General features: G+C 42.2%; 1 protein-coding gene across 3 annotated transcripts in view; it reads left to right on the forward strand.

Moving 5' to 3' along the window:
- Nucleotides 1-17,611, forward strand: part of KLHL7 (kelch like family member 7) — a 37,539-nt gene extending 19,928 nt beyond the window's left edge. For all 3 annotated transcript variants that reach the window (XM_065583344.1, XM_065583345.1, XM_065583347.1), the window contains 5 exons: nt 913-1,055; nt 10,417-10,657; nt 13,877-14,078; nt 14,374-14,471; nt 17,220-17,611. In XM_065583344.1, the coding sequence (XP_065439416.1) occupies nt 913-1,055; nt 10,417-10,657; nt 13,877-14,078; nt 14,374-14,471; nt 17,220-17,503 (968 nt within the window). In that variant the 3' untranslated portion in view covers nt 17,504-17,611. The remainder of the gene's footprint in view (nt 1-912; nt 1,056-10,416; nt 10,658-13,876; nt 14,079-14,373; nt 14,472-17,219) is intronic.
- The last annotated feature ends 6,863 nt before the right edge of the window (nt 17,612-24,474 follow it).

Consider the following 24,474-nt stretch of genomic DNA (forward strand, 5'->3'; position numbering starts at 1 on the left):
TTTGCCATTACACAGGCAGTGCGTGGCAGCTGCTGCTCTGGCTGGTGCCATGGAGCAGGCCGCCGCAGCGTTCCTTCCTCTCCTGCCGGTGCCCTGAGTTAAAGCTGCTCCTCAGCTCCCAAATCCCAGCCCCCTTTGCCCCGCAGAGGCAGCTAGTAAGAGCCACCTGGGTGGGGAGAATCGACTCCATGGCTGGCAGACCCCTCTGGCAACAGGACCCCCCAGCACACAGCCCTTAGTACCCCCCTCCCTGCACCCTGAGCTACCCCCTGCATGCACATAGCCCCAGCTACCCCCCTTCCTGCACCCTGAGCTACCCCCAGAGTGCACACAGCTCCAGCTACCCCCCTCCTTGCATCCACAGCCACCCCCTGTGTGCACAGCCCCAGCTATCCTCTTTCTGCACTTCGAGCTACCCCCTGCCCGCACACAGCCCGTAGCTACTCCCTCCCTGCGCCCTAAGCTGTTTTCAAACTTTGTGAGCTAAGCTCCTACCTTTGAGTTCTAATTTTGATTGCCCCCCAACCCAGACTGGTGGGTGGCCTGCTGAGGTGAGTCAGGTGGTGGAGGGTGGCACTCCCTTCCTGGACTCCTGGCCCCTGCGTGCCCCCCCCCCAATAGAAATCAAACTACACCTATGCCCAAGGCCCCTGCCCCCCACCCAACCCCCTGCTGGGCCCTGGAGTTTTTATAGCATGTTAAGGGGGGCCTCAGAGAGAAAAAGATTGAGAATCCCTGTTCTACTATATATTCTCTCCTAAATGGAAAAAATTGATGAATATTTTCATGAGTGAAAAAAGTAGGTTTAAGAAAAATGCTGGATATTTGGAAAACGTAGTTTAAAATTTGTTTCTCTACGATTATCATATGCATACATACCTCTCTATACAATATGCATGGATTTCCTTGTAGGTGGAATGCGATATCATCTGCTGTCTCCGGAGGACAGAGAAGAACTAGTGGAGGGCACGCGGCCACGAAGGAAAAAACACGATTACCGCATTGCCTTATTTGGAGGATCACAGCCACAGTCTTGCAGATACTTTAATCCAAAGGTAAACCATTGCGTCAGAATACATGCAGTGTCTCTGTTGTAATTTCCATTTGTTGTGGTGGTGGTGGTGGTTGTAGTGGTATTAACTGAGCACTGATGACCTACGTGGTGCTGTACAGATAGATACAGAAAAAGATATGTGTGACAGGGTGGACCCCCCTTTCCGGGGTCCCACCTGATGTGCTGGTGTCCCACTGAGCCCACCTGTCCCACCAGACTGGGTCCCCCCCTCCGCCTTGCTGTTGTGTCAGGCTCTCAAGCCCCATCCAGCACACTCAGAGGTAGGGACACACCCAACTGTAGAATCTCACACAGTCTGCAATCCGCTGTGTGTGGGAGGTCTCAGCTCAGGGAATTGCCCAGCACTCTGGTGCACACATCCTCTGGAGTGTTAACCCAAAATTATATTGTCTTGTCCTGTATTGTATAGAAATGTATACAGCGTAAGCTCATGAAATTCGTCCCCTCCCTCAGTGTGGAAGAAGATATGCACAGCTTCCTCCCCAACCCTCAAGTTATGAATTGTACAAAATGGGTTTTGGAATAAACAAAAAACGAGTTTAACTACAAAAGGTAAATTTTAAGTGAGTACAAGAGATAGCAAACAGATCAAAGCAGATTACTGAGCAAATAAAACCAAACACGCAAACTAAGCTTAATACACTAAGGAATAGTGGCTACAAATAATCATTTCTCACCCTAAATGTTGTTTCAAGCAGGTTGCAGAGTTTCTTGAAGGTAAACTGCACTGCTTGCAGCTTAAATCTCCAGGGATTCCTTTTACAGGCTGATCTGTCTCGCCTGGGCTCACTCCCTACCTCCCCCAGCCTAGTTCCTTTGCTGAAAACACCTGAAGAAACAGTCTTCCTTCTTGGGCAGGTAGGCAGTCGAGAAGAGCCTAGATTAACTCACTCCTCAGCCTTAATAGGATTTACATATGGCGGGAATCTTTTGTTTCCTAGCCTACCCCCTTTCCAGTGGAAAAATACCAGCTCAAGATGGGACCCTGTACCAGGTGACATGACCACATGACCTTGTAGAGTCAAAGCAGCATCCCAGGAAGCTTCTCAGGAAGGTGGGAGATTAGTATTTTCAAAGCTCTATTGTCCTTCTTAATGAAACCATCCCGGCTGATTGTCTACTGTCTGGTGGGCGTTTCAGTTGTAATTGCTAGTCAATATTCCTAACTGGAATAACAATATTCCAGATACAGAAATTATACATGCATGCAAATTGGATAATCACATCAGTAAATAATAACCTTTCCAATGATATTTCACATGATCCCTCTTACATAAAACATATCTTAGTTATGCCATATTCATATTATGACAATATTTTTATGAAGAATATGGGGTGTAGTGTCACAATATGGTCCTGGCCCCAAGAGTTTAATTTTTAAAGAGGAAGGTTAACTTTGATATTCTTAAAACTACCTATTTACATACAGTACTTAATTTTTATTAATGGTACCAAACTTATTTCTCTGTAGTACTTGATATAAAACTGATTTAATATAACTTTATTCAAGAGCTTTATCAGCAATGCCATCCCTGTTGGAAACCGATAAATACCAGGAAATACTAGCATAAAGTAATTAAATAGGAATACGTTGTGTGAGGAGAGATCATAAAGGGACATCACCAATTTTAAAAATTGCACTTTTCTCTGCTTTTTTTTAAATTGACTAGATTTGAAGTTGGTGTCTCTTAGCCAATTTTGTATTCATATTAATTGTACCTTGTCACATTTACTGATCAACCTTTGATATAAAAAATTAAAAAACTGCGTACTTTTTAGTGTAAATTAAGAGGTTTGCATGTATGATAGCACAGCAGATTCCAGAACCCTTTTACACGATGCAAGGATTTTTGTTCATCATTCTGATATCTGGTGCTTGAGCTCTGCATAAAGATGACAGTAATTACTATCAGAGGGGTAGCCGTGTTAGTCTGAATCTGTAAAAAGCAACAGAGGGTCCTGTGGCACCTTTAAGACTAACAGAAGTATTGGGAGCATAACCTTTCGTGGGTAAGAACCTCACTTCTTCAGATGCAAGTAATGGAAATTTCCAGAGGCAGGTATAAACTGATTTATATATAATAATAATATAAATCAGTTTATACCTGCCTCTGGAAATTTCCATTACTTGCATCTGAAGAAGTGAGGTTCTTACCCACGAAAGGTTATGCTCCCAATACTTCTGTTAGTCTTAAAGGTGCCACAGGACCCTCTGTTGCTAGGTAATTACTACTAAGTCACAGTGGTGGGTGCATCTTGTTAGTTCTAGCCAGCATCTAAGTGGAGTGGGAGCCTTTCTGAAACACAGAGAACTAACTGTTGGGCCGAAGAGGATCTTTAATTGAAAATCTTAAAAACCAGCCAGGCTTGGAGATTCAAAGACTGAGGCAATTAGATCATCTATTCTGACTTCCTGTATATTGTAGGCACTTAAATTTCACCCAGTTAAGCCTGCACTGAGCCCAACAACTTGTTCTTGGCTGAAGCACATCTTGCAGAAAGGCAACCAGTTGTGATTTAAAGACCTCAAGAGATGAGAGAATCCACTGCTTCCCTTGGTCGTTTGTTCCCATGATTAATCACCCTCACTGTTAAAATGTGTGTCTTATTTCCAATCTGAATTTGTCTGGCTTCAGTTTCTAGCCTCTGGTTCTTGTTATGCCTTTCTCCACTAAATTAAAGAGCCCTTAATTTTTCTCCCTGTCAAGGTACCTCCCAGTCTTCTTTTTTGATAAGCTACACAGATGGTGCTCTTTAACTCTCTCACTGTAAGACATTTTCTCCTTATAATTTTTGTGGCCCTCTTCTCCAGTTTTTCAACAGCCTTTTTAAAATAGGGACACCAGAACTGCACACAGTACAGTCTCACCAATGCTGTGCATAGAATTAAAATCGCCTTCCTACTCTCCAGCATGCATCTCCAAGGATCGCATTAGCCCTGCTTGCCACAGTCACTTTGGGAGCTCATGTTAAGTTGTCCACATCAGAGTCCCTGACTTTCAGGATACAGTCCCCAATTCTCTAGGTATAGCCTGCTTTCCTTGTTCCTACATTTATCATTTTGCATTTGGCTGTATTAAGGTGTATTTTGTTTGAATGGACCAGCCTACCAAGCAATCCAAGTTGCTCTGTGTGACTGCCCTGTACTCATCATTTACCATTCCACCAATCTAAGTATCATTAGAAAATGTTATCAGCAGTGATTTTATATTTACTTCCAGATCATTTATGAAAATGTGGAATAGCATGAGGCCTAGTACTGATCCCTGTGGAATCCCACTAGAAACGTCCCTTTCAGTGATTCTCCCTTGACTAATTTTTGAGAAATTATCCATTAGCTAGTTCTTAATCCATTTAACGTGTGCTTTATTGATTTTTTTTTTTTTTTTTTGTATAATGTAGATTTTTTTTATTTCAGTTACTAATAAATCCAAACTGCAGGAAGGGAGTAAATTTGGATGGTATGCAGTGTATATATACTCTGGTAACCTCAGCTGCTTACAGAAAGATTATCTGTGCTTTCCACTATCACTCCAACACACACACGAATCCTAAAACACATTGATATATATTTTAAAAATTAATTGGGGTGATATGATGTGTTTTTATAAAAATATCACAAAGGAATATATCATACCAGACGTATTGCTGTAAAATTGGCATATCAAATATGTGTTACAGTTTCAAATGGCTGTATGCTGTGTGTGTTTTTGGTGGACTGTGAAGGGCCATTTGAGGCCATAGAATGTAGGAGTCCCTGGGTAAAATTCAGAATGTAGGAGTCCATGGGTAAAATCTTGGGTTCCATTTGAAGTGAATGGCAAAATTCTCATTGACTTCACTAGGATTAGGATTTCATTCCATGTCTCTTCCTTTTTGTGCACAGATAGTCTCCCTTGAAATCCAGGAAAATGTAACCAGACTTGCTCTTTCCTATACCTGCATCTGTCACTTGGCTCTTAGAAAGCACTTAAATTCTCTATCTCCAAAGATGGAATTCTGTTAGGAAGTGTGGATTCCTAAATAATTAATTGTACTTTACCTCTCTGATCACTTGATTCACATACTAAAGAAAAATATATGAACACTGTCCTTGTAAGAAACAGAGTAGAGATTTGTATGGTAGGGTATCATTTCCAGGGTAAAATGATGAATTCCCAGCAAGAGGTTGTTCAGAGAGGTGCAATCCATGTTTGAAAACATACCTACTATCTTTGATCAGTCTATTCATCCTCTTCAAACAGTTATTTTTTTCTGACATTTAACAAGGCTGTGATATATTCAATGTGCTTTGACCTCTCTGTGTTAGATCAAATTGTTTCTCTTAATCTCAGATCACATAGATAAAGTATGAAATTATTTTAAGGCAGCATGGAAACTGGCTCTGAGTACTACAGCTTCAGTCATTAATTGGTAGTTCTGTTATCTTGGCTTAGAGTATATCCAGTCTCTTTGCCAACATAACTAATAATAAAAAGGCTAAATTCCATGATAAGTACTTCCTGTTAATTGAGGTGAAAATGGAGAGGGGGGAAGACCCATTAATAACTATATAAACTAGTACAAAATTCCTAGATATTTTTTTGAAGGCTTAATCTTGTAAAAGCCCCTGATGTATGCTGTGTGTGTGTGCTGCAAGGCAATAACTTGCAACTTGAAGAAAGGTTGTGTTTGCTGTCAGGTGATCTTCAACCAAAACCTAAATGAGATATTACAAGTAAAATGGTTTGAGTTAGACCACATGGAGCCCTTTGAATTTTCCAATGTTCTGCAACAATTACTCTGCCCCATCACAAGGTCAGAATTATTTGACTCTGGATGGAGCTTTGTGCAGCCTTGCTTGGTCAGAAGAACTCCTTCTGAGTTATATGGCCTTGAAGGTGGGACGGTAAAGAGGAGTGACAAGTGGGTAATTGGGGATCTGAGAATCAAAAACAGGGTAAAAGTGTTTTGTAAACACTGGCTGGTGCTCATACACTTGTGTTGCTAACTACCCATATATTAATTGTTCCATTTGATATATGTTGTTGAGCAGTTCTGTATTTACTCAACACCAACAATACTGAAAGAGCTTTTAATAAGTCTCTCAAGCAGCACTGTAATTAATCTTTTATTAAATTAATATTGTGGTATCACCTAGAAGCCACCGAGCAAGGATCAAGGCCCCAGTGTGCTTGGAGTGGTATATGCACACGGACACAGCATTTGCAATCTAAGGCTCTAATCCCGCAAAGATTGGCGCACATGCTTAACTTTACGTATTGCCAGTGATTTCATTGAAATCAGTAGTACTGCTCACAGTACAAGAAGTTAAGCACATATGTAAATCTTTACAGGGCCTTAAGAATAAAACTCAGTTATATGCTGCCTGCTGCACACAGGTTTGATAGAGAGGTAGTCCTTCATATTTAACTTTAATGTAGAGACTTTCCTACACTTCTATTGAAGAAACACTGCTAAAGGTTGTTTCCAATCCAGTAATTTGGAAGGGGAAGCTATTTGGTGGGAAGGAGCATTGCCTTCAAAGAGGGTGATTAAGCATCTTTCTCAACCTGTCATCAATATTAAAAAAAAAAAAAAAAAAAACACCGCCACTTGGAAGGAATTTCAGATGACAAATCACAAAGGAATTAAGTTCTGCGTGGGAACCAACACTATTATTAATGCTCTTATTCAGCAAAGCAGGTGCTTTGCTGTATTGGGGCCTTAGAGCATTGTCATTAAATAAATCCACAGGGATACCAGTTAGTGTCTTCTACAGGTTATAGAAGGATCATTGAGTCCCATGTTGCTATCCTTTTATTTTGGGATTTAGCTGCTGTTTAACCTTGGAAAGTCCTGCCTTTCCCTATGTCTCTGATTCATCCTTTGCTGTGATTATATAATACTTCTCCAAACTAGATTAAGTATCCTCCTTGGAGGAATTCTAAAAAAATATTATAGAGTAACAACATGGTGGTTGCATGACATCTGCTATTGTAGCAGATAAAATATAATTTAAATCCCACAGAAGTGAAGAAATTTAAGAGTTAAAGGGACACAATCAACTTGCAAAAATTGCATGTCTCCCTAAAAATATTTTCTCTACTAGTGTTACAAATAACAATTGTAAATAACAAGGTGCAAAAGATTTCTTTCAGGTTGTTTATTTAGTACACAAAGTGCCGTCAAATGCAGATTTTCTCCTGTACAGACTGCTAGTTGGTTTTCCTGTTGTTCTTTTTTTCCTTTTATCATAAAACAGGGAACAGGAAAACCATTTAAAAATAGAAAAATGTGATTGCACACATTGGCACAGAAACTAGGAGGAATGGTTGGAAGCTATTTTTACCTTTTGTCAACTTGCTATCTAGTCAATTAAGTGTCCTTTTTAAAGTTAAATTCTGCTTTCCTAGATGCACCATGGCTAAGGGCTCCTGTGATGCATGCCCTTCCCTCACTAAGATGGGGGAAAGAGTGGTGCATCATAGAAGATGTAGTTCAGCTCATAGAGGAGAATGATTGCATAAGGCATCTGAACTACAGCTTCCATGAGACACCATGGCACCATTTTAATGAAATATTTCAGTTTTCAATATTTCATTTAAAATAAATCTAAATCATGTGTGGGGGGGCGGGCGGGAAACTACTTCCCAATCCACGCTACTGAATAGCATGACAGATGGGTAACAATCTTGGCTTCTTGTTAAGCCGTCAGCACAAATCTTGTATGCGTTTTCTCTGACAACCTGAACTATCGAGTTCAAACTTTCTGGCTTCCCTTTTTTACTCTCCTTTACCCCCAAAACCAACCAGGCCTGACACAGGCTAGTAGTGGGGAGCAGTACCTCATCACCAGAACAGGACCTTGCTTGCTTCTAGTTAGAGGATGATGAGTCTGCTGAATAGGTCACCCCAGAGGAGGGTCATGGAAGGCCCTGGGCTTCCCTACAAGGTCTGAAGCATGATTCTGGGGGAAATAGGAGTTGTGGATTGAGGCTGCTGAAGGGGGTCAAACCCACTAGATCCCCTCTGCAGTTGCGGGAGAGAAGCTTTTTGCAATGAAATCAGGTAGAAAACAGGATGATCTTACACAAAGCAGCAAGAGAACTTGAGGTTTAAGTATTCCTTGATAAGGTTAGTTTTCTTCCAATGCTGTAGCATACCTTCTCTGGAGGCTGTCAGGAGGGTCATCCTAAACAGCATCCTCATGTGGCATTACTGATTGTGACCCGGGGTGCCTGGGCAGCCCTCACTGGAAATGCCAAGGGCAGAGCAGGCTGCGAAAGGGAGAGCAGATGCTTCCAAGACTGGTGGGTAACACTGAAGTTAAGTTAAACTCCCCAACCAGTCACAGACTGCGCTTCTGATCCTTCTCCTTCCTCTCCCCCACTGGTTATCAAGAAGCAAAAAAGAAATCTCACAGCCCCCTTATTGCATTCCAGTTCTCTGGCTCCCAGTCAGCACCTAGGTCCAGTACAGTGAGAAGTTATTTAAAAAACTGCTCACATATACAGAAATGTTCTTCTGACCCCAAAGGTGATGCAGACACGTAAATGAGATTATCGTATTTGTCAAATTATATCATTTTTGCAGATATCTTACATGACATATCTGGCACAACTCATTGCAATTTTACAATATTAATGTTCATAATATCCTAAAGTGTCCCCCAAATTCCATACAGCATCATACTGATAACTTAAACAGGAGTCCCAAAGGTGACCTAAAATAGAATGGTCTTCCACCACCCTTGGGGGGGCCCTTCTGCCCCACTCTTGTGGGGCACTGACAGATTTTTTTCCCCAGAGGCCTAGCTCTGATCCAAGCTGCTGACCCTCAAGGCTTCTCCCTGGAGCCTTTCTTACCAGACTGGATCCCGATTCCTAATCTCCCTCCTGGCCGTCTGCCTGGGTTTTGGCCCTTTCCAGGGCCTGCCACAGGATCCTCTTTTCCTGCCACTTTCTCCCTTAAGGGCCAGTCACAGGACAGAACTTTCCTCTTGCAGCTCTTCTCACCAGCTGAATGCTCCCAGCCATTTATGGAATTCATCTGATGCCTTCCCAGGTGGGTCTGAAACTGAATTCAGCCACCTGATCCACCTGGGGGAGAACTGATCCATCACAGGCAAGGCTAAGCCTGACTCCCCATAAGGGGCCAGCCAGCCTGTCACATAGGCCCAAGAATTAGTGTTAGCCCATTGCTCATTATCACCAAGGTCTGCATGCATCTTGTCAACCCTTCTTGATGTGTGTGATGCTTCTAAGACAGATTGCAAGCTGTTTTGGGCTGCAGTCGTCAGTATATTGATTTTACTTAGCTCTGTTATCTTTACATTGAGTCCAGATATTGGTAACATTTCTTTCTCCATGTCTGACCAAGTATCATTCATGCTACCTCCTTGAAATACATGTACTTACAGTTATCTTGAAGACCACCCAGCAACTTTAGAAAGCAGCCACCCTCCACCCAAATGGAGTAGGGTGATGCACATGTAATCCCTGTGCTCAAATCTCTTCACTGGCTCCCTGTGCACCACTAGGTGCAATTCAAGCTGTTGGTGAAAATCTTTTAAAGCTCTGAACGATCTGAGGTGTAGCTGTTTTAAAAGCTGCCTCTTGTACTATATGCCATCACAGTGTGCGGTCAGCTCCTTGGTTGGATGTTTCTAAGACTTCCCCAGCGAAGGTCCCCCACTCATTACCACCCATGTTTGGTACTTGTTTCTTCTTGCAGTCTGTTAGAGCTCAGATCCCTGACAGGGTGGCTGCTAACATTTCTGCCAGCAGCATTATCAGTTTTTATTAGTGCTATCCACTGTGGATAGCTATGTATAACGTGTTGCTAAAAACTGTAAACAAGCTCCTAGCTGTCAGCAATTAGAGCTCTATGTGAGATGCAAATTTTTAACACTCTTTTGTAAAACTGGGCATATTTTTATTCTGTAGTAATGTGTTCTTTCTCTATATCAGATGTCTCTTCTTCCAGTCCCATAAAATAAACCGCTTTAATCATTTTATGGACAGCATGTATAGTTTCTGACATGATGTTAGTAGGAGATCAAATCTTCTTTTGTACTTTTTGTGCTTTTATTAAATTCTCAGTTCTCAGGAAGCTGTTTTGGGTGCACAAAAGGAATAAGAACATAGAAATTGGTACTGCCATGGTTCGTTGCAGCTAACTGCATGTGTGTCTAAGAGAATTTTTCAAAACGTATGTGCCTGAGGAGCGTTCTTCAATTCACAGTACTGGTGTTTTGTTTTGAAAAGGAAACTTAAAACTGATCATGTCTAAATCTCTGTGAAAATATTTCTTTGAAAACTCTCACTCCAGGTAGACATTACCTGTTCTTTATAATGCAGGATTACAGCTGGACAGACATCCGATGTCCCTTTGAAAAGCGCAGAGATGCAGCTTGTGTCTTCTGGGACAATGTAGTTTATATTTTGGGTGGCTCCCAACTCTTCCCTATAAAGCGAATGGACTGCTACAATGTGGTGAAGGATAGCTGGTATTCCAAACTGGGACCTCCAACGCCTCGAGATAGCCTTGCAGCCTGTGCTGCGGAGGGCAAAATTTATACATCTGGTGGTTCAGAAGTGGGTAAGAGACAATCTTTTTTTAAAAAAAAAAAACCAAAAATACATTAAATGCTTTTTAGTTCCATTACTTCCTTGTTTGAATAGAATCTGTACATGTGGTTAATACTAGACTATAAAGTTCTTCTGTTCAATATTAGGTCTCTCTTTTCCCAGATGCTGAGAGGTTTTATCAATTTGTATTGCATTTTTAGATGCTATTTTACTGAGTAAAAATGAACAGTCTATCTTTTATCTGTATCATAAAGAAATTACTACAACTGCCTGGAGTAAATTAGCTGCAAGCAAATACATTTTGGGGGTCAAATTCTGTTCTCTGTTTACTGGTGTAACTCCCAGATAATTCCACTGACTTTTGATTCAGTAATAGCAGAATGTAGCCCAAGATTTTTTGTCACAGCTAATGCAGTACCAAGACATTGCATTTGGGTAGCTAATGTGAATAAGATTTCTGTTAATAGTCTTACTATAATGGGCCTAATAAATATGAAGCCCAAATATCAGCTATCTTAATAATGCCATTTAATGTAACTATATAGTATTTTCAAAAGCTATCCATTTGTACTGAAAACCCTACTTAACTGTTCATGGAAAGAAAGATTTCCTATCCCCCAATTTTAGGGGATTATTTGTTGAAAAAAGTTGCTTCTTGCTGGTTTGTTTTTCTCTCGTTCTCTGTTAGTTTCTGCCTCATTAACTGAAGTTAACTTTCTCCTTCAGAAACAGATTTTTGACTGTGTAACAGTGAAAAAGATCCCGTAAACCACAGAGGAAGATAAAATTATTGCCAAGACAAGTGCCTTGGTTCTGATTTCACACTTTAGTATTAGCTCAATTTATTTCAATTGTCTTATGCCTAATTTACACTGATGTAAGTAAGGTCTTCATCAGACCAATTGCTGCAATGTAATGTATGTAGAATCTCACAGATTATTGCTGTGAGAGCTAAAAGCTCTGCAGTCTGCCAAAATATCTAATGCTGTGACAGTACAATTCATAGCAAGTCATTTTGAGTTCTGCCTTGCTGCAGAATAAAGCAAGTAGAAGATAAGCACTGATGCTAATGGTTGTTTAACACTGAAATATTACTACCTTGATAAGAAGTTGTGATATTTAGATAGCATTTGATTTTAAAATACTTCATCAGGTTTGACTTTGCAATTGATAAGGCAACAGTTCATTGCTGCCATCTAGTGTTGTACATATGAAATAACCGTTTTCCCTCTTTCAAATCGTTTACTCATCTCATGCTGTGATATTCAGATCTGAGTAAGGCCTAGCCTTCTCTGTCCAAAACAACAGTCCATGAAGGTAGTGTGTCCGAAACTTTGACTGCATAGGTTCTTTTGCCCAGCATCTTGTGAAGTTAATAAACCTGTAATAGGAAACTGTTCTAGGATTTATGTGTTTTCAGTTAAATAAGATGTATAGTTCTCCTTTTATCACTATAAATGTTTAAGATATTTAGTTCTCCTCTTACTATTCTATTAGAATTAATTTTGGCAGTGTATTTAAGAATCTTAGACAAACATTGGCCAATTGTCCAGAAGAATATTTTTATTCAAACTGTGACAAACTTTTACCATCCTGTTTAAGATCAAAGTGAATAAGTAACATTTTTACCTGTCTTATGTCTAAAGTTTTTTTTCCCTAATCTTCCTATAATACTTAGTTGTAAATTACAGATTTTTCAATAAACTCCTCGACAAATCAGTAACTTATTGTGTGTTGTTGGATTGGCTATGATAAGAGTCTGAAAAACATGGTACCAATTTAATCCAGGTTGAGGATTTCACTGGCTGATTTCTGTTTATTCACTGTAGACTATACTTTGGCTAATATGGCCTCTTTCCCCCTTATTGCTTTGGTGGGAGTGCATTTTAGTTTTAACTTGAAAATTTTTGTTAGCTGTTGCAAGTGATGGAACTCTTTATTTTATTTGGACAAAAAGAGAGAGTCCTTTATATTGTATTGAAAATGTATTCAGAACTGATGTTATATTTCGGATTTTTTAAAATAAAGTTCTATGGCCATTCCTGTTAATGCTAACTTGCACAATTCCCATTAGCGTTAATGTGTGTGTATTTATATAAAGGAAGAATATGCTCCATTCCGTGTGTAGTTTAGCTTTATGATTGTTTATTATCCCATGTTGTCCCTGCTAAATGGAACTAAAGTGTGACACAGCCTGTTTCATAATTAGTTAATGTGCAGCTTGGCTAGTCGGATGATAATATGTACAATATACATGTATGTTTCATAGAAGTCTATGCAGGCCTGATGGCCTAGTGAAAATGTAATGCTCTGCCACATGGGTTCCAAGGGTTTGAATCCCTACCTCCCAAGGCAGGCAAGGGTTGGGAGTTCTGCAGAAGTAGCATGCTCAGTCCTGGAGGTAGAGAGGAGGGGGAAATACCTTGCCTTCAGTCGAGTGATGATATCTGATGGAATGAAGAGTTAAAATGACAGAGTAGCTAGAGGAAACCATATCCAACCTTCTTCAGTTGGGCCTTGATTCAGACAAGCACTTAAGCTGATGCTAAAGTATCATTGAATTACTGTTGTAATCAATAGGACTCTTTCTATTGACTTCAGAAGGAACTGGATTGGGCCTTTCAAGGGAATGGCACTGATACGGGACCTTTAGAAAGTGAGAGGCACATGCCATCTTGCCACCCCCAGAAAAGAAGTACAGTATCAAATGGTAGCTTTGTAGTTAAATGGTCACTAATCACATGGACGTAAGCTACTACATCATTCCAAAAAAGAATACATTGTGACCAGCGTTATGAAGTGAATTAATCAAGCCGTGTATTGTCATGTGAATCCTGTTGATTTGTATGAATCTGTGCAAAGACAATTTACAAGTCTTTATCAATTTGACTGTGGCGTCTAAGAGTTCAGCACATTTCAAATAATGAAGCTGACATAAACTATCATTTTATCAATTACATGTAAATGTACTCTCTCATGTGTCTGTTCATTTCTTTTTTTAATCCACCTCCCTGAGCTATCCAAATGACTTTCATTAAATTTTAAAGTACAGATATCAAAACTTATCCCAGGTTTAAGGCCAGCTAGTTTTTAGGGGGGTGGGGTAGAGAGGAACGGGATAGAAAACCACTTTCCCCTTTAACTAATGATTGAAGTATTAACTCAGTATTGTTAGGTTTTTCTTTTCAGATACAACCACTAAAGTAAATATTACTTTGTTTTCTTGAAGGAAATTCTGCTCTGTATTTATTTGAATGCTATGATACAAGAACAGAAAGCTGGCACACAAAGCCCAGCATGCTGACTCAGCGTTGCAGTCATGGGATGGTGGAGGCAAATGGCCTGATTTACGTATGTGGAGGAAGCTTGGGAAACAATGTTTCTGGAAGGGTCCTGAATTCCTGTGAAGTTTATGATCCAGCAACAGAAACGTATGTACCAATGCTAACGCCCTTTGTCACTGGTAGCTCTTGTGGACTTGCTCGCTTTTCAAATAGCTAAACTATAGACAACCAGGAAGAATTGTGCAATTACTGAAGAAGGGACAGGAATAGTGAATAGGAATCCAAGATATTTGACTGACTGGCTGCAAACTGGAGGTCTGTGCTTTAGGTAGCTTTCCTCCTCCATACCTTGCCTTTCCCCAATCCCGGAAGATGGGAAAGAAATGTAAATAAATGACCAAGAACTAGGTAAGTAACTTTTCATTTTTTTTCTTTTTTTCAGGTGGACTGAGCTGTGTCCAATGATAGAAGCCAGGAAGAATCATGGGCTGGTGTTTGTAAAAGACAAAATATTTGCTGTGGGTGGACAAAATGGCTTAGGTATTCAGTTTTGTAACTCTTCAAAATATTGTTTCTGACTGTGTTCTTTATACATACAAGTTATTAATGATTAATAATCATGTTTTATTACAGTAATACCTAAAGACCAACCAGGAATAGGGCCCCATTGTGCTAGACACTGAGCGAGCAAACAGAGTAACAGATACTCCTTGTCCTGAAGATCTTACAAACTAAATAGACAAGACAGACACAGGGTGGGAGAAAAGGTAAAACACACTAGCAGAGTGAAGAATGTGATAGTGGTAAACAGCATACAAGTTCCACAATTTTTGGGGTTGGGGCGGTGGATTTACTTAAGAGGGGATCAACTGGAGGGATCGGGATGGGGCAGGAGAGGATTAGAGGGGTAGGTGTGGAGTGAAGCTAAAGTAAAGAGACTGTGAGGGAGGAAGAAGGTTGAAGCAAACAGCTAATCAGTACTGGACAGAGAAAGTTCATTGCAGTCATGTTCACGCAACTGAAGGACTCTTTTATGAGCAGATGAGTAAAAGACTGGTTTGCAGTCTTCCAACTAAACTAGTGGATGAGTTATCTTGATAACATGAACGTTAAAATTGGAATTATGCTACTTTGTAACTTGGAAGAACACTTGTTAGTTTGTTTTTGTTAATACATCAAATCACTACAATTATTGATAAAGCTACTTCTACTATTTTTGGAATGTATTGCTTGGTAGCATGGCAATCATGCAAAATAAGAACAGAATCTATATCGTATTCCCTTTTTTGAATACTCACACTGTAAAATCTGATCTAGGTCAGAAATTAGGATACAGTCAACCTATCGTTTAGAATTTTGCCTTATGCTTAGTAGAAATCTGGTACCATGCAGTCACATAAAGGTATTATTAAAAGGCTGAAATTGGAATTTAGTCAGGATACAAGGGTAAGCACCCCTCTTATGTGAAAAGAGCTCTGGGATCTGAACAACCTCAGGCTATTAAGGGCCCTCATTATTGCATCATATGCAAAAGATGGCAGCTTCTTCAACAAACCCTCTTCCCTTGTTTTCAATTCCTTTCCTAGCGGTATGTTGGAATTACTGAGTCATTACGAATAATTAACCTACCTATTTGTTTTGTTCAGCACTCTGTTCCCCCCTCCCTCCCTCCCAGCTGAGGAAGGTTTCCCTTGCAGCTAGATTGGGAGAATTGCTAAGCTCTCTAGTAGCTTCACTTCTTGAACACTGGCAGTGTCAGAAACTGCATTTTTATGATATTGATCTCCATTTCTTTGCTTTTGGGGTGACAGCAAACACACACTCTCCTCCCTCCACTGTTGCCTCCCTTCTTCCTGCCTCCTTGTATCCTAGATACTTCCCAAATGTTCCTATTTGAAATTGGATCTGGTGGAACTGCCAGTAGTAAGTACTTTGGGGAAGTTTGTTCCCACTGTTAAATGAAACTATTCTAGAACATTTGACAAGAGGGTAACTTCATTACTGTTCATTAAATATTTTTGAGAAGTGGCAACGGTGTGCTTGAGAGAAAGATACAGTCACTCCCCTGAGGAATTTACAGTCTAAAGGATTATTACAAATCAATAATTTAAAAGGGTGAAACTACTTGTTTTGACTGCCCAGAATACATAACATAGGATTTGCTGGGCAGTCTTGGGCAAGTCTCTTGTCCTCTGTTTGTCTCCCCACCTGTAAAACAGAAATAATAATACTTACCTACCTCACAGAAGTGATGAAAGTTAATTAGGTAATGTTTCTAAAGTGCTTTGAAGATGAAAATTACTCAGATGCTAAACTTATTATTACTTATTCATGCTAACAACTGGAATATTTTGTTTCAGATTAATGCTAATTAAATGGCAAATTATAAACTGTCCCAAAATATTTACTAACGGTATTCCAACATAATGGGTAGTTTTCAGTGCAAAGAGGTATATGTAGGTGCATCTTACGTGCACACAATGAGACAATCAGAGTTAGAAACTCCACCCTTTGAGCCTACTAGTTGAACACCCAATTTGAAAACATACACCACTTACCCAGTAAGGCCAAAATACTATTTTGCAGTTGACTTTTTGTTCAGTGAAAATTGGCCTGATTGACTAATTACTTCCTTTCAGTGCAGTCACTGTGGTATAACAACAGTGCCATGGTCATGGATTCCATATCTCTTCAGGTCATAATGTGTTCTTAAAATCCCATGTATCTAAACAGTTAGAATTTGGGACTGGGAATCAATACTCCTCTCTGCCTTGTGGGTGATAGTGTTGTGAGGCACTGTTTGTAAAGTGCTTTTTAAGATGTTTGGATGAGATGCTATACATTCATGTTTGGGGTCTTGTAACTGCTTTTCATCGCTTCCCCTGTCCCCGTCCCTCTTTTGAAAGAAAAAACAACTAATCCCAATTAAAGAACATGTTGCCTTCTAAGAAATGGGGGGAGGGGGTTGATTTTAATTTAAAAAATAAAATTGGATGTCAAGTTTCAGCCCAGAGTGAAAGTTTTAATGAAGAATCATTAAATAGCAATTTATAATTGGAAATGTTACACAACTGGAACTCCAGCAGCACAAACATTACCCACATGTGTGGTTATGCACACGCTACACAAATATGCGTGTTCTATAAATACTCCCACAGGGAGAAGATGTATGATAGATTAAAGAGCCTTCTACTACTATCGGTCAAAGGCATTTTCTGTGAGATTTTTATGTAAGCGGTGGCAGTGTTCATATTGCTGTTAATTGTTACTTGTTTGATTCATTTCAAGGTGGCCTAGACAACGTGGAATATTATGATATTAAGATGAATGAATGGAAGATGGTGTCACCAATGCCATGGAAGGGTGTAACAGTGAAGTGTGCTGCTGTGGGCTCTATAGTCTATGTCCTGGCTGGCTTTCAGGGTGTGGGCCGATTAGGGCACATCCTTGAATATAATACTGAAACAGACAAGTGGGTAGCCAACTCCAAAGTCCGTGCTTTCCCAGTGACGAGTTGTTTAATCTGTGTTGTTGATACTTGTGGCGCAAATGAAGAGACATTAGAGACATGAAGGCCTCAAGGAGAGGTCAGGACATTTTTCAGAGACTTGGAAAAGATGGCCATTGGTGCTTTGCTTCTGTGTTTTATTGATTCCTGTTAAACTGAATAATCTGAAAAACTGAGATGCAGTCCTCACATTTGTATATACAGTATGTGCCAGTTTAATTTTTACAGTTTGTTTTAAAAGATGGGATGCATTTCAAGAGTCCACTAACATAGTTGAGAACACATGACAAGTTCTCTTGAAAATATTCTTTTTTGGGTGGCTTTGCCAAAAAACAGACCACCTCCACCCTCACCCCATACCACTCAACCCAGTTACTTAGAAAATGTTAGTGCATTTGATGTAGTTTAGACTAAATCTCATCTCATCTTTACTTTACTTAGTCAAGTTACTTAGTTAAGTCATCTTTACTTTATTTTAGTTAAGTGAAAAGCAGACTGTGAAGAGTAACAAAGGGATCTCATAAAACTGGGTGGCTGGGCAATAAAACGGCAGATGAAATTCAGTGTTGATAAATACAAAGTAATGCACATTGGAAAACATAATCTCAGCTATACATATAAAATGATGGGGTCTAAGTGGACTGTTACCACTCAAGAAAGAGCTCTTGGAGTCATTATGGATAGTTCTCTGAAAACATCCACTCAATGTGCAGCAACAGTCAAAAAAGCTAATAAAATGTTGGGAATCATTAAGAAAGGGATAGATAATAAGACAGAAAATATCATATTGCCTCTATATAAAGCCATGGTTCACCCATATCTTGAATACTCGTGCAGATGTGGTCGCCCCATCTCAAAAAAGATATATTGGAATTGGAAAAGTTTCAGAAAAGGCAACAAAAATGATTAGGGGTATGGAACAGTTTCCATATGAGAAGAGAGTAATAAGACCTGGAACTCTTCAGCCTGAAAAAAAGATGACTAAGGGGGATATGATAGTCTATATCGGATGTGGAGAAAGTAAATATGGAAATGTTATTTACTCCTCATAACACAAGTACTAGGGGTCACCAAATGAAATTAATAGGCAGCGGGTTTAAACAAAAGGAGGTATTTCTTCACACAACACACAGTCAACCTGTGGATGTTGAGGATGTTGTGAAGGCCAAGACTATAACAGGGTTGAAAAAAGAACTAGATAAATTCATGGAGGATAGGTAAGGCTACGTGTCTGTCACAGAGATCACGGAAATCACGAATTCCGTGACTTCTGCAGCGGCCGGTGCAGCTAGCTCCAGAGCTGCCCAAGCAGATCAGGCAGCCCCTGTGCCAGCCGCACCGGCTGCTGCTGGGGCAGTTTGGGTGTAGGAAAGGGCTCAGGGCTGGGGCAGAGCTTGGGGTGCAGGGCGGCGCTTATCTGGGGGGCGCTCCCTGGAAGCGACTGACACATCCCTGCAGCTCGTAGGTGGAAGGGTCAGGGGGCTCTGCGTGCTGCCCGCGCTCGCAGGTGCTGCCCCCGCAGCTCCCACTGGCTGCGGTTCCCTGCCAATGGGAGCTGCAGAGTCGGAGCTCGTGGTGGGGGCAGCATGGGGAGCCCCTGTGGCCTTCCCTCCCCCATTGGGAGCTGCAGGGACATGCAGAGCCGGGTAGGGAGTCTGCCAGCCCCGCCAACACTGCCCTCCCCCAGCACCAGCAGGGGACCCAGGCTGTTCGCCCCCCTCTTCCTCCCCCCTCAGTCTGCGTGGCGCCGCCTACCCCCCAGCACCAGCAGGGGTCCTGGGCCACACACCCCAGCACCCATGGCACCCCCAGACCACGACCACCCCTAGCACCTGCAGCCCCCCAGCCCAAGTTTTAATTAGGGGTACAAGTCATGGACAGGTCACGGGCTGTGAATTTTTGTTTACTGCCCGTGACCTGTCCATGACTTTTACTAAAAATACTCATGACTAAAACATCGTCTTAAGGATAGGTCCATCAATGACTATTAGCCGGGATGGGCAGGGATGGTGTCCCTAGCCTTTGTTTGCCAGAAGCTGGGAATGCGCAACTGGGGATGGATCACTTGATGATTACCTGTTCTGTTCATTCCCTCTGAAGCACCTGGCATTGGCCACTGTTGGAAGACAGTTTACTGGGCTAGGTGGACCTTGGGTCTGACCCAGTATGGCCATTCTTACGTTCTTATGAAATTTCTACAGCTCAGACACAGAGATTCTCCTGCTACCAAAGGTGAGTGAATATAGCTTGGGTCACAAGCAAAAATGAATTTGCTCATACTGTTCCCTTTCTCATTGATGCACATTGCACAACTACGATTCTATTTATATAACTGTAAGTATCCAGCCTTGCAACACAAGGGGTATAATGGATTAGGAGTGATGTGCCGATAACTTGCACAGCGCCTGTCTATACTATGGCTGGTTTATTCCCATGCTGTTCATACCTCACCTTCATGATCATTTCAGTGTATACTGATTTTAAATATTAGACAGGTCATATGTACATTAGAGAAACATTGATGCCTAGATATTTGATTTGGCACTTTGAGGGCCTTATACAAAAAGACCTCTAAATTATCACAAAACTCAGAATCTTGAAGTTTGATTGCATATTTCATTCCTCACAATAATAATGCTCTGTACTATGAGATTGGGCACTTGGGATCAATTCCCAATCTGTTTTCCCATTCAAATGTGCAGTAAGCACTGTGGAAGCCAACCCATTTGTGAAGATTTGGGGTGGAAAAGTAGTCAATAAGATAGTTATATTGACTTTCTTCCTATTGGAATTGACTGTGTAAAATTCCTTACAATAATTTTATAGAGACTTATAAAGTTGGAAAAGATTTTGAAAAATCTGTGGACTATAAGCATACAGTACTGTAAGTGTATCGAAATCATCAAAAACTTCACTGTAAACACAGCAACAATATAATCTTCCAGTTCCCCCATGCTTCAGTTTACAAGACAAATAAGCTAAAGTGTTAATGCTTGTCAGCTAACCTCTCGTACACTTATCAAAGTCAATACTGTATACACTTTCCCACTTTGAAAAACTACAGACTTGTATGCATGAGTTTGTACTGCTGTGCACATTAGTTCAGTTAGTTCATGAGTTTTCAGCCTAATTTTATCAGTTCTATAACCTCCTATCCTTTTCATCCCTGCTAGACTATCAAGATAGCAATGACTTTAATAAAAAAAAAATTACATTTTTAATGGATGCTCTGCCAAAAGGAAAATGGGATGTCTAAAAGATGCTCTGCTCCAAGTTCTATATAAATTTGGTAAAATCCCAGCTTCCAGATCTCACTAACTTTCAAGTATCTCTGGGGGCTAAAGTATCACATATACTCTCATAGACTGGATTAAATCCTACACTTTCTGGGTTCAACAGGCTGATTTTTATAACTGCTAGTATGTTTGTAAAATTCCAAAGCACATTTCTCTAATTTTATTTTCGATAGGTTGATAATTTTCTTTAACTACCGACAAATTTATAAATACAAAGAATGAAAGGATTTGAACAAATTTGACTGCCATGTAGCACAGTTAAAAAGCAGCTTCAGTTGGACATTTTGTTGGAACTGCTATACAGTACTTTTGGTTTTAGCCTTTTTGTCTTTTCTAGAAGATCAATCCACCTCTTATTAATCAGTCAATCTCAATACTTTCTATAATTTATTGACTTAAACTAGTGTAAAGTAATGAAGATCTTGCTTATGTACTTCATCTGTTAGTTTATTTGGGTTTTCTCATGCTATGTAATCTAGCTTGTAGTCTAGAGTATGCTAAACCTGGTTCATTGTTGGAATTATTGGTATCAGTATTTGAACATTACTGAGAGTACAACAAAACTTTTCTTATAGATAATTCTGTGTATCAAGCACATGTACTGATAAACCTTAAGTATGGCTTCTGTGTTAAGTATCAGAAGCACCCTTTGAAACTTTCTGTTGGAAATGAAACGAATACCTCAGTGAAGTTTGTGGATCAGTAAACATTGTTCAGTAAATGTTTTCTTCAGTACTAACAGTAAAGTGTTAATGCTTGTCTTATCTCACCAAAAACTTAAAAAAACACAATTGTTTGTTACTTAGTATTGTAGTGACAAATCCATATGCCCTACTTAGGCCCTGTCTACACTGGCAAGTTTCTGCCCAGTAAAGCAGCTTCTTCTTCAAGTGATTGCTCATGTGCATTCCACAATAGGTGTGTGTGCTCGCCACGTGCACTGGTGCCGGAAGTTTTTCCCTTAGCAGTACCCGTAGGGGAGCGCTCCTAGCGACCCCTGGAGTGGCGCCTCTATGGCGCAGTATAAGGGGTGCTGCGTGCTCCCCACACCCTCAGTTCCTTCTTGCCGCCAGTGAAGGTGCATCGGAACTGCTCTGCTCCAGCTTGGCTGTAGCTTTCCTCTTGAACTCTTGTTCATTCATAGTAGTACCTGTAGTTAAAGTAGTTTAGATTAGTGTTAGTTCCATTTAGTGTGCCCGGGTAGGGGCATACCCCGGGCTTTAAGTCGTGCAACACTTGCAGGTGGCTGATGCCAGTGAGTAATCTGCACACGGACTTTTTACACTGGGGGAAACCCATCTCGGTGAGCGCTGCAGGATTTGAAGATCCTTCAAGCCTCGGACCTAGAAGAAAAGGGATATTCGGCTTCGAGACATTCTGATGGAGTCCTAGTTGGGAGTGGACCCCATCTAGACCGGGATAGATGGCACCAGAGTTCCTTATCTCCGAGAGGCTACCATAGCCCATCCCATTATGGGCATCAATGCCGTTTCCATTCTTCATCTCGCTCCAAGACCCCACCATGGCACCACTCCCATAGTCCCAGGCTTCGATCGCCGGCACCTCACCGTCGCGCATCCGTCCGTCGGAGCTGATCGCGGAACAGCTGCTACCAGCGGTATTCCCGCTCCTCCATGCCTGGATCACGATCTCGTGGTCAACACCGTTCCCGATGACGCTGCCACTCCCGGTCCCAGGACAGCGGCAGGTCATACGCCAGCCTGGCCTCCTTTTGTAGTCATCAGTCGATGGGACAGGCTAGGCAGGCTGACCAGCCTGCTCCACCAGTGTCACAGCTGGTGTCACAGCTCTTTGGCCGGCACTGTGGTACCAATGGGCCCTGTAGCCTCGGAGAGACCATCGGCCTCCCTCTCTCAGCCTCCCAGAAAGGAGTCGGTGGGGCGTTCATCTCCGGTTCCGCGCCCAGAGGGCGACCAAGTGGTGGGACCTCCGGTATCGGTGGGTACGCAGAGTACCGCACCCCTATCCTCATCCTCCCTGATGAGGTGATTACAGCCCCTCCTCTACCTGTTCCACAGGAGGACTCTAAGGCTCACCAGGAACTGTTGAAAAGGGTGGCATCGAGCCTCAACCTTCAAGGCGAGGAGGTGGAGGAACCCTCAGACTCCCTCTTCAACGTCCTCTCGGCCTCAGCACCAGGGTGGGGTGGCCCTCCCACTCCACAAAGGGAATTTCAAACGCCTCATGGCAAACCCCAGCTTCCTCCCCCCCCCCCATCCTGTACACTCACCCTGCCCCCAACTCCCTGGTGGTCAAGTCGGTCAACCACAGGGAGAGGCAGGGCCAACCAGGCCCTACACCAAAAAATAAGGACTCAAGGCTGGACTTATTCGTGAGACAGGTTTATTCATCCTCAAGTTTCTAGTTAAGGGTGGCAAACCATCAGGCCCTCCTGGGTGGTATGAGTTCAATTTGTGGGGCTCTCTGCCCAAATTTGAGGACTCCCTCCAGGAGCGTGACAAGAAGGAGTTCAAGGCTCTGGTGGAGGAGGGTACAGAGGCTGCCAAGGCGACCCTGTAGGGAGCGTCAGCTGTCACGGATACGGCTGCAAGGTCTGTGGTCTCCACGGTGTCCATGAGGAGGGTGTCATGGCTCCTGCTGTCGGGGCTGTCCAGCGAGGCACAGAACTCCTTGCAGGACCTTCCGTTTGATGGCAAGGCCCTGTTTGCGGAACAGATGGACGTGAAATTGCATGGCCTGAAAGATTCCCGCATGACACTTAAGACACTTGGCCTCTATGTCCCGGCTCCGGCCAGGACCAAGTTTAAGCCTCAGCAGGCTCCCAGCCAGGCCACCCACTCTAAATATGAGCCCCCTTATAAAAAGTCACAGCACTATAAGAAATGCCCACAGAGGCAGTCCCGGTTTGCCCCCCACCTGGGCCTTCCAAGGGCAAACAGGTGGGGAAACATCAGTTTTGACAGGACACCCAGGGGCGACTTACCAGTTCATACTAGAGATCCACCCGCAATAAAGTTTCCCTTCTCCAACTGGGGTGGTCGCGGCTGACCTCGGACCGTTGGGTCCTCAACACCGTCTCCCGGGGCTACACCCTCCAGTTTACCTCTACCCCCTCACCATCCTCCATCCCTGTCACTCCTGGGGGACCCCTCTCACAAGGCCCTGCTCGAGCAGGAGGTGGGGCAGCTCCTTGGCCTAGGAACGGTGGAAGTGGTGCCAGCAGAGTTCAGATGCAATGAGTACTACTCCCGCTACTTCCTTATCCCGAAGGCCAAAGGGGGGCTCAGGCCCATCCTGGACCTGAAAGACCTGAACCAGTACATGGTGAAGCTCAAGTTTCGCATGGTCTCTCTGGCCTCGATCATCCCCTTCCTGGATCCCAGAGACTGGTTCGCTGCCCTTGATCTGCAGGACGCATATTTCCACATTCATATATTCGAGGGACACAGGCGTTTCCTCCGTTTCACAGTTGGGCAGAAACACTACCAATTTACGGTCCTCCCATTTGGCCTGTCCACTGCTCCCAGGGTATTCACAAAGTGCATGTCTGTGGTGGCGGCCTACCTCAGACTGTGTGGGGTTCAGATCTTCCCCATCTCAAGGACTGGATAGTCAAGGGCAGATCCAGGTCGCAGGTGCGAGAGCACGTGGCGCTCCTCCTATCCACATGCACCACCATGGGCCTGTTGGTAAACAACACCAAGTCCATGTTAGTCCCAGTGCAGCGCATAGAGTTTATCCGGGCAGTCCTGGATGC

Source organism: Chrysemys picta, chromosome 2, assembly GCF_011386835.1.
Source record: "Chrysemys picta bellii isolate R12L10 chromosome 2, ASM1138683v2, whole genome shotgun sequence".
Classification (NCBI taxonomy): Eukaryota; Metazoa; Chordata; order Testudines; family Emydidae; genus Chrysemys; species Chrysemys picta.